General features: G+C 33.6%; 1 protein-coding gene across 1 annotated transcript in view; it reads left to right on the forward strand.

Moving 5' to 3' along the window:
- LOC129224542 (organic cation transporter 1-like) overlaps positions 1-5262 on the forward strand; it is a 71483-nt gene extending 66221 nt beyond the window's left edge. The window contains exon 11 of the mRNA XM_054859017.1: positions 4954-5262. Within this exon, the coding sequence (XP_054714992.1) occupies positions 4954-5023 (70 nt within the window). The 3' untranslated portion in view covers positions 5024-5262. The remainder of the gene's footprint in view (positions 1-4953) is intronic.
- Positions 5263-12895: the final 7633 nt, after the last annotated feature.

The raw sequence follows: 12895 nt of genomic DNA on the forward strand, positions 1-12895 counted from the left end.
TATCATTCACAACTTTCAGCATTTTAACGATATCTCTTCCCTTTAAATAGCTTCCTTCATTTTGCCATGAATCAGGATCAAATAGGAAAACATCTTTTGGTGTTTGTAACTTATCAAACAGTTTTATTGACTTGTAATTGATTCTATAAAGAGGAAGATCTTTACTAAGAAAGTATTCCAAATCATCTACTGTTATTTGAAATTTTTTATACAGTCATCAGACACGTCTTCCTATTCAGCAAGCATTTTTTGAAGTAGTCTTTTTCTATCTTCAAAGTTAATTCCTTCCTCCAATACGGACAAAGCTATTAGTTCATCCCCTAAGTACCATAAGTGATTTATGAATTTTTCAATCACTGCTTCTGCTGCATGTTTGTCATCATTTTGTACGCTGCAGGTTTTTGAGACACTAGACTTTATATTAATTCAAAAGGCTTAGAATGGGTTGCTGCGAAAAACTATATCTTCATACAACATTTAACTGTGTACGGGCAATCTCTTCATGTAGTGCCAATTTAAATTGCTTCCTAAATATATAAATTTTCAAACAAGAAATTCCTTTTGCCACCCCTCTGGGTCAGGAATAAGCTCCAGGTTGCCGAAAACATATCCCTGTAGTAGGGAGGACTTCACCAAGAAATATTATTACACGTTATGAGAATTCTCTGTAATATTTCTTAATTCCGCTTTCTATAAACAATAATATGTCATCAAATTCTTCTTTTAGAATTTAAGTGGTATGTGTAATTTTTGAATTTTGAAGCGCTTAAATAATGGAATATCGAGTCTAGAACTAAGAAAGGCAAGAACTTCTTTAAAGACACTCTGCAGTACGATTTCAAGTGCATGATGATAGCAATACAAATGCGATATATCACCGTTCAGCTTTTGCTCTAAAAAAATTACTACCTGCACAATTTATACGGTTGGTATTGTAAGCCGCTGTATAAAACACTACAGCTTGAACAATTAGCAATAAAGAGCAATCATCTAAGATATCATATACAACTGAAGAAATATCTCAGAAATTCTGAGTAGCTGTTCAACATTGGAACCTAAAGTTATCATAGCCTGTCGGCAATTTTTTTCCAGTTACATCTGGATGTAGCTTTGTATCCCAGGGAATAACTAAAAAATCTAAATTTAAATTCATGAAGTCTGATTTTACCTCTCGAAGATTTTCTCTTGCTCTCTTAAGGGATCTACGATTGTCATAAGGTTATTTGGATATATATTTACTGCATCTACATAATCTGTTAATAAATGAGCAGCATCTTTGTCCCTAATATGACATTTGTCTAACATTGATGAAAAGCGAGCAGATCTCAATAATTGTCAAGTTTTTTGCGTTGTGATAGATCAGATATAGAAAAAAGGTTCAACAGGTTAGAATATATACCCATTTCGGTTTCTAAATCTTGTGAATTGCAAGAGGAATTTGATGATATTAAAGGACTATGTACTGAAATAGAAGACAGTTTAAAGTATAGATTTTTACATTATTCCGATCTGGAATTTTTTTTCATTTATATTTTAGATATGGAAAATAGAGTTTATTTTTATGGTAGGGTAATCGAGGATTTTTCAAAATTTAAATTATAAGAATGCACAAACATTTAAGTATATAACTAAAGCACAGGGAATTAAAATATAATTGTCATTACTTATATTTATAGCATGGAAACCTAGTGACCCTATTTGCCACATATATTACATACACAGAAAATTTTCTAAATCAACACCCCCAAAGGCTGGAGGAGGCAATTTTTTGTTGTCAAAATTATTCATTAATGGCCTAGGCCATTCATTAATGGCCTTTAGAATCCCTTGTGTCCATCTTGGTGGAAAGAAATGTTCTCCTGCCGCTTGGTTTGAAACGAACGCGAATAGCGGTATACCTGTCCCAAGGCCATTGGTGTACATGTACCCTATGTAATATGTAAAATTTTACAGAATGAAAGTGAGAGAATGGTTGGTCTGGAAGTAGCAACATCTATTTAGGTTCGAAATTACTTTAAAAGTGAAACCTAGGAATATTTTTACATAAAAATGAGAAAATTCGCAATTATTTCTTTAAAACTCAAAAAAGGGGGCCCTAGGAGCACGTGTTAATATTCATGGATTGACTTAAAATTTTGCATGGATCATTTATTTGTATAATTGAACAAATTGAGGGGGCGTCGTGTAAAATATCTACAACTTCAAAAATAAGGACCACCCTAATATATATATATATATACATGAATAACAACCACATACTGCGATTGTTTTTTTTTTTTTTTGCTGAGCCAGTTGTCGCAAAGCAAAAAGAAACAGATTCATTCCAGACTAAACTGAGAAAATAACATTGAAAAAGTCCCCCCCCCCCCACTTAACACACTATGAAGCAAGAAATTTCGGTAACACCAGTTTACATTATTTCCTGTTGCTAATCAATACCACCTGAGCACTAACCCGCTTTCCACTTAGTAAGGAGTAGGTCGAAAATTCTACCTGAAGTGATCTGCTTTTCCCCCTTTGATCTGGATGTTTATTTATTTATTACTAGTGGTACCCGCACGGCTTTGCCCGTAATAGAAAAAATTAAAAGGTCTTTTGGTTTGCCTGTATATTTACAAATAATGTATGGTGAATTTTCTCACCAATTGACTTGTACCCATGTTACGGTTCCACGTTATGATAATTTCGTAATTTACTCGTTCATCTTATGATAGTTTTGTTCTTAAAATTGGAATAAAAAAAGAACCACATCGAATTTTTGAAAAATCGCTTCGAGGTGCACACCCCTATGCTACAAACTAACTTTGTGCCGAATTTCATGAAAATCGGCGGAACGGTCTATGCGCTATGCGCGTCACAGAAATCCAGACATCCAGACATCCTCCGGACATCCAGAAAGAGAGACTTACAGCTTTATTATTAGTAAAGATTATTTTTTACTTCCTTTTACAAAAAAGGAAGTATTGTATTCGCGAAAAAATTTTCACTCAAAAATCGCCCTTAATTTCCATTTTGCTCACCCCCAAATGAATGTTGAGTTTTTTTTTCGATTCGACCACATGCGGAAAAGTGCCTAAGAATGTATAGACACGCGAAATATCCATTTTGACCATCACCGAGGTAATTACAACGACTTTTCTCGTGACGTCTGTATGTATGTGCGTATGTGTGTATGTGCGTATGTGCGTATGTATCTCGCATAACTCAAAAATGGTATGTCCTAGAAAGTTGAAATTTGGTACATAGACTCGTAGTGGGGTCTAGTTGTGCACCTCCCCTTTTGGTTGCTTTCGGATGTTCCTAAGGGGGTCTTTTGCACCTTTTTGGGGGGAAATCATTGTTAATTTCGATGTAAACTCAAGTGGCGTTATAATTTGTCGGACACTTGGCGATATATCGCCAGTCTTTTGGTCGCCAAGTTTTGTCGCCAACTTGGCGACAAATTTGGCGGAGTTTTTTTTTTTTGGTTTCAATTTGGCCATTGTTGGTGATATTTAAAGAATAAATATTGAATCACATTAAAATAGCGAATAATGGGGAAATGACATTAAATTGGAGTAAAAGGAAGTCATGTGATGCACACATCAGCTCGTTAATTGCTGGTTTTCTGACATGGGGACCATGACACACACACACACCCTCACCCACCTAAAACGTCGACAATAGTATCCGTCCACATTGTGTTCAAACACTTTATGAATAAAATGTAAACGATTTGAGTAGTTTTTCAATTCAGTAATTATTTTTGAAAGAAAATATTTGAAATACTAATTCGTTTCATTGCTTGTGAAACTAATTTATAAGGTTTATGCTTTATTCCTGGTCTATTTTGCGTTTTTTATTGATGCCTAAGCAGTTTCCGATTTTTTTTTTTTTTTGTCCAAAACTATAAGTTCGTTCACGGGGGGGGGGATTCTTCAGCATGACACCCCCCCCCTTGAAATGGTAGTCTATATCTGCTCCTGAATAAGTGCTGTTTGTTATTCTTCTGCACCTACACCTTTTCCCTTCTTTTCCACCACCCACGCAGAAAGGTAATAAAAAATTGTGTTTTTAGTCTGCATGCTAATATATCAAAGAAAATACAGTCAGACCTCGATATAGGGTCACCCGCTTATAAGGTCATCCCGCATATAAGGTCACTTTTCTCAAGTCCCGGCGCACTGAATAGGAATTCCATGTCATGTATTATCGGATAAATGGTCAGGTCATAATACATTAATTGCTTATAAGGTCACTTTTATCAGATTTCTTTGAATGATTTCAGTGCCTAACAGATTCACTTCCAAGAATTCATCGCGATATACGATCCTTAAAAAGTGAAAAGTCGTTTTTCCTATTAACGTAGCAGGTAGTGAACAGAATGCAGGAGCAAGTGGGCATTACGACAGTGATACTAAAATATGAAGCAGTAGTGTGGGCACTCAGCGTGTACATATTACACTCTTTTACCAGTTATGAGAAGCTGAAGAAATTTTCAGAAAATAATTAGAAACCATTTTGTTTAAATTAAAGATAAAACACATTAGTCCTGTATTAATGACAATTTTAAGTAAGGTAAGTTGCACAACAGTTGTTTGCTTGGGGATATTTGAATGCAGCTTTACTCTAAATGAAAGTTTTAAAAAATAATTTCAAAAGTTCTTATTGATTCCAAAAATGTAAATTGGTTCAAATCAATTTAACTATAATAACCTAATTAACTGAAAGTTTTGAACGCATTAAATTTTGAAGTGATTTAATGAATTAAATGCTTATTTATCAATGAATATATGTGAATTGGTTATAAGGTCACCGCGCTTATAAGGTCAGTTTTGTGAAGTCCCGAGGGGTGACCTTATATCGAGGTCCGACAGTACAAAGATTTTTACTTGATATTTTACGAAATACCCAAAAGAACATTCCTACAATGTAATGTTTTCTCCTTATGGTTTTTTCCCCCATGTTTTTCAGGAAGAGACGGCTCCCCGACGAGATGAATGAAGTGACCCCAAAACTTCTCAACCCCGCTAAGTACTCATAGTTCTCATGTCAAGTGCAAGTTCGCCACTTAAGCATTGGTTTCCTAGGAGCGAATCGCTGACTTTCGGCGTCGCTTATCGCCGAGAGGAAAACTTGATTCTTCTGCACATGCGCGCCCGAGCTAAATCGACGTCGTGAATGGCCACGTCGGAATCACTTGACTTTGATTTCAGCGTCACGCCGAGAAGCGACGCCAAAGCTCGCTGATTTCGCTTCTAAGAAACCAGAGCTTCAGATTTAACGCCCATTTTCATTTTAAGAGAAGGAAGCATTTTTGTGATTTTGTAAATATTTGAACAGATCAACTGTAATTTTTTTCTTTTTCTGTGAATAAAAATATTTTTCAGAGTTTTACATTACAATTTCTCAACATTATAATTTCTGAATGTTTTGTAATGTTAAGAAGATTTTTGTTTGATAATATTTTTCAAGCAAATGATTTTGTTTTCAATTTTTCATTCAAAACTAACAAGAAGTTCCGTCTAGAACTAGACGAGCCTACTTTCCCGTATACCCATACTACTTTCTAGTACCTGATTAATATTCTCAAAAATAGCTAAAATCGCAAATTTTTTCAAACATATTTTTTTTTAATATTTTAAGCTGATTTCTAGGAATAAAATATTCCTTACTTTTCTTCAAAAAAACGAACAAATAAAATAGCAGCACCTTTTAAACAAAGCAGCTAATACACTTCTTTCCATTAAAAAATTTTTTTAACAGCTTTCAAAACGAAAAAATAATAATAATAAGTTCATTAAAATAAATACATCATATAAAAAAAAAAATCGTTTCTTTTTCCCCTGTTACCAAAAATAATTTTTTAAACGAATTAATGCACTTACCAAAATAAAAAAAAAACAATAAAATGTCAACTTAAAGAAATAATATTCATTGTCAAAAAAAAAAAAAATCGTCTGCGCATATTTTTCGAGTTTATTCACCGAAAACTAAATACCTAAATTAAAACTTTAGCGTGAAAATAAAAACAAATCATATCAACAATAATTATTTCACAGTTAAAACCACAGCAGCGGAGTCGGAGTCGGAGTCAATCTCATTTTGGGATAAAAGAGTCGGAGTCGAATATCCAAGAATCGGAGTCAGTCATTTGTCCTCCGTGTATAAATGTTTGCCAAAGCTACGAAGTCAGAGTCGAAGTCGTGGAGTCGGAGTCCGATTAATTGTCGGGAACAGGAGTCAGAGTCGGTGTCAGGTACCCCTAAATTCTCGGAGTCGGAGTCGGGAGTAGGTCGTCAAGAGCTATTTCCAACAAAGTTTGCTTGAAGTAAATCCGCCTTTATGTTCGGAATCTATATTGACTTTCAGTTTCCCCTTAGGCGCTAATGTTAAGAGATTTGAACTGTTCAAAACTGAACGAAAACTTGTTCAAATCAAAAAGATATTTTCGATACATGTTTTTTATCAAAAGTTTTTCCCTACAAAATTTGTTTGAAGCCACTTCGCTTCTAAGTTCAAGATTTATTTTTGATTTGAATTTCCCCGTAGGCGCTAATGTTAAGTTTTTTTGAACTGTTCAAAATTGAACGAAAAATTGTTCAAATCAAAAAATGAATTATGGGAATGAGATGTCCTCGCCGAGATCTTTCTAACAAAAAAAAAATTGTTCGAATCGGACTATTCATTCAAAAGTTATTAGGGGGGGACAGACAGACTGACCGACAGACAGACCGACAGACAGACAGACCGACAGACAGACAGACCGACAGACAGACAGACAGACCGACAGACATTTTTCCCCATCTCAATACCCTACTTTCCAATTTTTAATTTTTCAATATTTATCTAACTATTTTATTTATTTTTGACTTTTTTTGTTTTTCGGGATATTTTTAAGATGTATTAAGCCTTCTTTCATGCTTTTTTCTTCTTTCTCTGATTTTTACTGGGAAAGTAGGCTAAAAACGACATCAACTTTGAAATGTTCTGCTGCTCTAGTTTGTCAGTTATTTCACAGAAGGCGCTACTAAAACATGTTGCAATCAACCGCTTTTGCAGCCATCTTTGAAATAAATTACCAAATGCTGCTATAAATCACTTGTTACGTGAAGACTAATATTCTTTACAGACTAGAAAGTCGCCCGTCATGGCATGAGGGGTGAAAATATTCTTCTACATTTTGAAAGCAGCAATTACCTGTTTGGTGATATTTTGGCAGTTTAAGTTTTAACCCTAACTCCAGTGGATTAACCCTTAACTGCAGTAAATAGCGTTCATTGTTGCCCATTTATTCGTTTCTTCATTACCCTGAAATGACAGTCTTACCAGTAAAACAGATAAGTTACTGGATTGAGTTCAGCCTTGTCACAATAAAGCCTTTTCCTGCATGTTAAACTCTACCAAATCATATTATCAAATTAACATGCCGTGGCGCGAGTTTCATTGTTGAAACACGCATGTTACTCTATCATCGGTTATTATTTATATGAGGATTGATACCGGAAAAGCATCAATGTCATTGTTTTCAATAAATACTCTTAAAAAATTGCATCGATTGTTGACTATTACCTTTTTAGCCTACTTTCCCAGTAAAAGTCAGAAAAAGAAGAAAAAAGCATGAAAGAAGGCTTAATGCATCTTAAAAATATCGTGAAAAACAAAAAAAAGTCAAAAATAAATAAAATAATTAAATAAATATTGAAAAATTAAAAATTGGAAAGTAGGGTATTGAGATGGGGAAAAATGTCTGTCGGTCTGTCTGTCGGTCTGTCTGTCGGTCTGTCTGTCGGTCTGTCTGTCGGTCTGTCTGTCTGTCGGTCTGTCTGTCTGTCCCCCCCTAATAACTTTTGAATGAATAGTCCGATTCGAACAAACTTTTTTTTGTTCGAAAGATCTCGGCGAGGACACCTCATTCCCATATTTCACTTTTTGATTTGAACTATTTTTTGTTCAATTTTGGACAGTTCAAAAAAACTTAACATTAGCGCCTACGGGGAAATTCAAAGCAATTCCGAACTGTGAGGCGAATTTGCTTCAAACAAACTTTGTAGGAAAAAGCTTTTGATAAAAAACTTGTATATAAGATATATTTTTGATTTGAACAATTTTCCGTTCAATTTTGAACAGTTCAAATCCCTTAACATTAGCGCCTACGGGGAAACTGAAAGTCAATGTAGATTCCGTACTTGAAGGCGGATTTACTTCAAACAAACTTTGTTGGAAATAGCTCTTGACGACCTACTCCCGACTCCGACTCCGAGAATTTAGGGGGACCTGACACCGACTCTGACTCCTGTTCCCGACAATTAATCGGACTCCGACTCCCCGACTTCGACTCTGTCTTCGTAGCTTTGGCAAACATTTATACACGGAGGACAAATGACTGACTCCGATTCTTGGATATTCGACTCCGATTCTTTTATCCCAAAATGAGATTGACTCCGACTCCGACTCCGCTGCTATGGTTTTAACTGTGAAATAATTATTGTTGATATGATTTGTTTTTATTTTCACGCTAAAGTTTTAATTTAGGTATTTAGTTTTCGGTGAATAAACTCGAAAAATATGCGCAGACGATTTTTTTTTTTTTTTTTTTTTTTTTTGACAATGAAAATTATTTCTTTAAGTTGACATTTTATTGTTTTTTTTTTTATTTTGGTAAGTGCATTAATTCGTTTAAAAAATTATTTTCGGCAACAGGGGAAAAAGAAACGATTTTTTGCTATATGATGTATTTATTTTAATGAACTTATTATTATTTTTTCGTTTTGAAAGCTGTTAAAAAAAATTTTTAATGGAAAGAAGTGTATTAGCTGCTTTGTTTAAAAGGTGCTGCTATTTTATTTGTTCGTTTTTTTGAAGAAAAGTAAGGAATATTTTATTCCTAGAAATCAGCTTAAAATATTAAAAGAAATATGTTTGAAACAATTTGCGATTTTAGCTATTTTTGAGAATATTGATCAGGTACTAGAAAGTAGTATGGGTATACGGGAAAGTAGGCTCGTCTAGTTCTAGACGGAACTTCTTGTTATTTACAAAAATACTTGATTTAAAAGAAGGATAACTAATACAATTTGGGTTTTTAGTTTTGGTATAACCTAATTACGTAAACGCGAAGAGTTTGCATTTCGTAGTTACAAAATATGTATGAAAATAGTTTTACTTCAGTTGTTTATAAAAAAATATATGTTTTTACTTCTGCTTGTAATGAAATAAGTGTGAGTTGGCATGTAGACGGGGTTGGGGGCAAAATTCGGAATGCTTTGAGATAAGATTGTTTGAAAAGATGTCGATATGACATTTTTTATCAGCAGATCAAATTTATTCTTCTTTAAAATGATAAAATACGTCAACTAATGATACGTCACGTTAATGAATACGTCACTTTAGTACCAGTTTTTAGCCTACTTTCCCAGTAAAAGTCAGAAAAAGAAGAAAAAAGCATGAAAGAAGGCTTAATGCATCTTAAAAATATCGCGAAAAACAAAACAAAGTCAAAAATAAATAAAATAATTAAATAAATATCGAAAAATTAAAAATTGGAAAGTAGGGTATTGAGATGGGGAAAAATGTCTGTCGGTCTGTCTGTCTGTCGGTCTGTCCCCCCCTAATAACTTTCGAATGAATAGTCCGATTCGAACAAACTTTTTTTTGTTCGAAAGATCTCGGCAAGGACACCTCATTCCCACATTTCACTTTTTGATTTGAACTATTTTTTGTTCAATTTTGAACAGTTAAAAAAACTTAACATTAGCGCCTACGGGGAAATTTAAGGCAATTCCGCACTGTGAGGCGAATTTGCTTCAAACAAACTTTGTAGGAAAAATCTTTTGATGAAAAACTTGTATATAAAATATCTTTTTGATTTGAACAATTTTCCGTTCAATTTTGAACAGTTCAAATCCCTTAACAGTAGCGCCTACGTGGAAACTGAAAGTCAATGTAGATTCCGTACTTGAAGGCGGATTTACTTCAAACAAATTTTGTTGGAAATGGCTCTTGACGCCAAACTCCAGACTTCGACTCCGAGAATTTAGGGGCTCTTGACTCCGACTCCTGTTCCCGACAATTAATCGGACTCCGACTCCCCGACTTCGACTCTGACTTCGTAGCTTTGGCAAAAATGTATACACGAAGGACAAATGACTGACTCAGGGGCGGCAAATAGGGGGGTCGAGAGGGGGCGGTCGCACCCCCAAATTTTTTGGGAGGAATGATTAAAAAAAACGAGCAAATTCAATTTTCGTAAATCGCAAACCAATGTTCATGGAAAAGGAATCTTGCTGGTTCTCCGTAATGGTTGAAGAAACTCGACTTATTTTTAGATTTGAGCAAGTGTTTTCCATGTTTTTAAATAATTAGAAATTCATCAAGACTTTACCGGCCTTTTCAGAACAGAAAAAAAATGATAAAGAATTAAGGTGAATTTTAAGTAAAGAAGTAAACTTTATATAGGCTAAATATTTCATTTCTGTGTGCTCTGTGTAAGGACGGTTATGAGAGGCTCATGTAGTGGTGTGGCTGCATGATTTTCACTAAATGCCTTGGTATTTTACATCCATTGTTACGCTCATATTTTGAGTGTGTACATTTAATGAGTGTTCATCACTTTCTTCTGAAAACACATTTCAACTGCTCAATTTATAGTATACTTTCATAGCTACGTCTTAAAAATACATACTATTTTTGAAAAAAATATCTCTTTTCTGTGGCCTCTTTAATAATGCAATATCAAGGTGACACAAGAGGGTCTTTAAGACACAACACAAGATGGTCTTTTAAACCGCAAAAACTCTTCTCGATAACTTCAAAGCAGTGATTTTGGAAAACAACTCTTTGAATAATGAAGAAGCTAATATCCTTTAACATGTCTTCATATGATTTTTTATTCGTTTTGTTTGTATTGCGGAGAGTCTTTGAACAGTGCTTGACTATATCAAAACATCTTCAATCAGCTAACATGAACTTTTGGACTGTTCAAGCTACAGTTTAAGCTACAATGGTGTGGCTTCCTTCAGTCAAAAGTACTACTTTTAGTCATTGAAATAGATAGAATGAGCAAAAAAAAAAAAAAAAAATACATGGACCCAGAAAATATTTTCATTTTTCAAACATTTTTTTTTAAATTAATTTTTTAAAGTGTCCGACTTTTCAAACAAGGCGTGGTCCTCATGACGTCACAAATGATGCACTTTGTGGCGCATCTTTCTATAACGTTTCCACGTTATGATAATCAAGAAGCGAATTGAATATTGCGCTATACGCTGGCTATCAACCCTATCGTTGCCAATACACGTGAGTAAAGATGCGAATTAAAAATATTTTGTTCTGTGAATGGCAACATTGAATGACATTCCATCATTTGTGATGTCACACGACAGAAGTGTAAACAACGAAAACGCACCGATTTAAGTAATTTTTTAAAAATATTAAACTAAAATAAATTATTCCAACCAAGCGTGGATCTTTTCAAAAAAATTCTTACTCCAGAGAATTTTTAAAAAGTGCAAAGAATATTCAAATGAATTTAGAAGAGGTAACCAAAATGCACGTGATGATGTAAAGTCAAATCTTGATTTAACATATTGTATAAAATAATAGTTTCAGCTTCTAATGAAATTAACACAAGATTTGATGATAAATATTTTTCTGCATTGTTGGCTCTTTATTTTCTGGATTGGATGTTGAAAGCAAAAAATGAATTGTTTCAATTATGAGTAAAATTTATCGCATGAGGCAAGAAAAATCGTTCAGAGACTAGCCTAGAATAGACTATTTAATAATGAAAAATGAAGATCATCACAATTTTTAAAGTTACTTGGGTGATTTTAAAGAGCAAGATGTGAAAGGTGTGTTTTCGTACGTAACTTTGTTACTTTAATTATTTTTCAACTTTCCAATCAGTTCAGTTCGTAGAGAAAAATCATTTTCGTGTTTTAGGAGGTTAGAGAATTATTTTCGAAGCACAATGGAGAAAAAAATTTAGCTGAAAAAAAGAGCATGACACTGGGCATTGCTGGATTAGTAACAAGATTTCGTGTTCTTCTGTACTTTAAAAATCAAGCATAAAAACTTTATTAAAAGGTGAAAACTGTAGTACTAAAACACTTGGTATGATAACATATTCTAAAACGAACTACAAATTTTGTCATAAAAATTTAAATTGCTTTTGAACACTTATTTTTATTAATTCTAAACCCATATCATGACTATTTGCTGTTATCCAATATGTGTTTTGGTTCCATACTGTGGTAATTCATATTTAAGAAACTCGACCCCCCCAAATGAAATGCTGAAATGCCGCCCCTGGACTGACTCCGATTCTTCGATATTCGACTCCGATTTCTTTACCCCAAAATGAGATTGACTCCAACTCCGACTCCGCAGCTATGGTTTTGACTGTGAAATAATTATTGTTGATCTGACTTGTTTTTATTTTTACGCTAAAGTTTTAATTTAGGTATTCAGTTTTCGGCGAATAAACTCGAAGTCATTTAGGTTATGAGCAGAAGATTTTTTTTTTTTTTTTGACAATGAAAATTATTTCTTTAAGTTGACATTTTATTGTTTTTATTTATTTTGGTAAGTGCATTAATTCATTTAAAAAATTGTTTTTGGCAACAGGGAAAATGAAACGATTTTTCTTTTTTTTTATATGAAGTATTTATTTTAATGAGCTGATAAATTTTAATTATTATTTTTTCGTTTTGAAAGCAGTTAAAGATTTTTTTAATGGAAAAAAGTGTATTAGCTGCTTTGCTTAAAAAGTTGCTGCTATTTTTTTTTTTTTTTTTTTTTTTTTTTTTACGCATCTAATTTTTTTAGATGAGTGAGGAATATTTTATTCCTCGAAATCAGCTTATAGTATTTTAAAAATATGTTTGAAAACATTTGCGATTTTAGCTATTTTTGA

This window comes from Uloborus diversus, chromosome 6, assembly GCF_026930045.1.
Source record: "Uloborus diversus isolate 005 chromosome 6, Udiv.v.3.1, whole genome shotgun sequence".
Lineage (NCBI taxonomy): Eukaryota > Metazoa > Arthropoda > Arachnida > Araneae > Uloboridae > Uloborus > Uloborus diversus.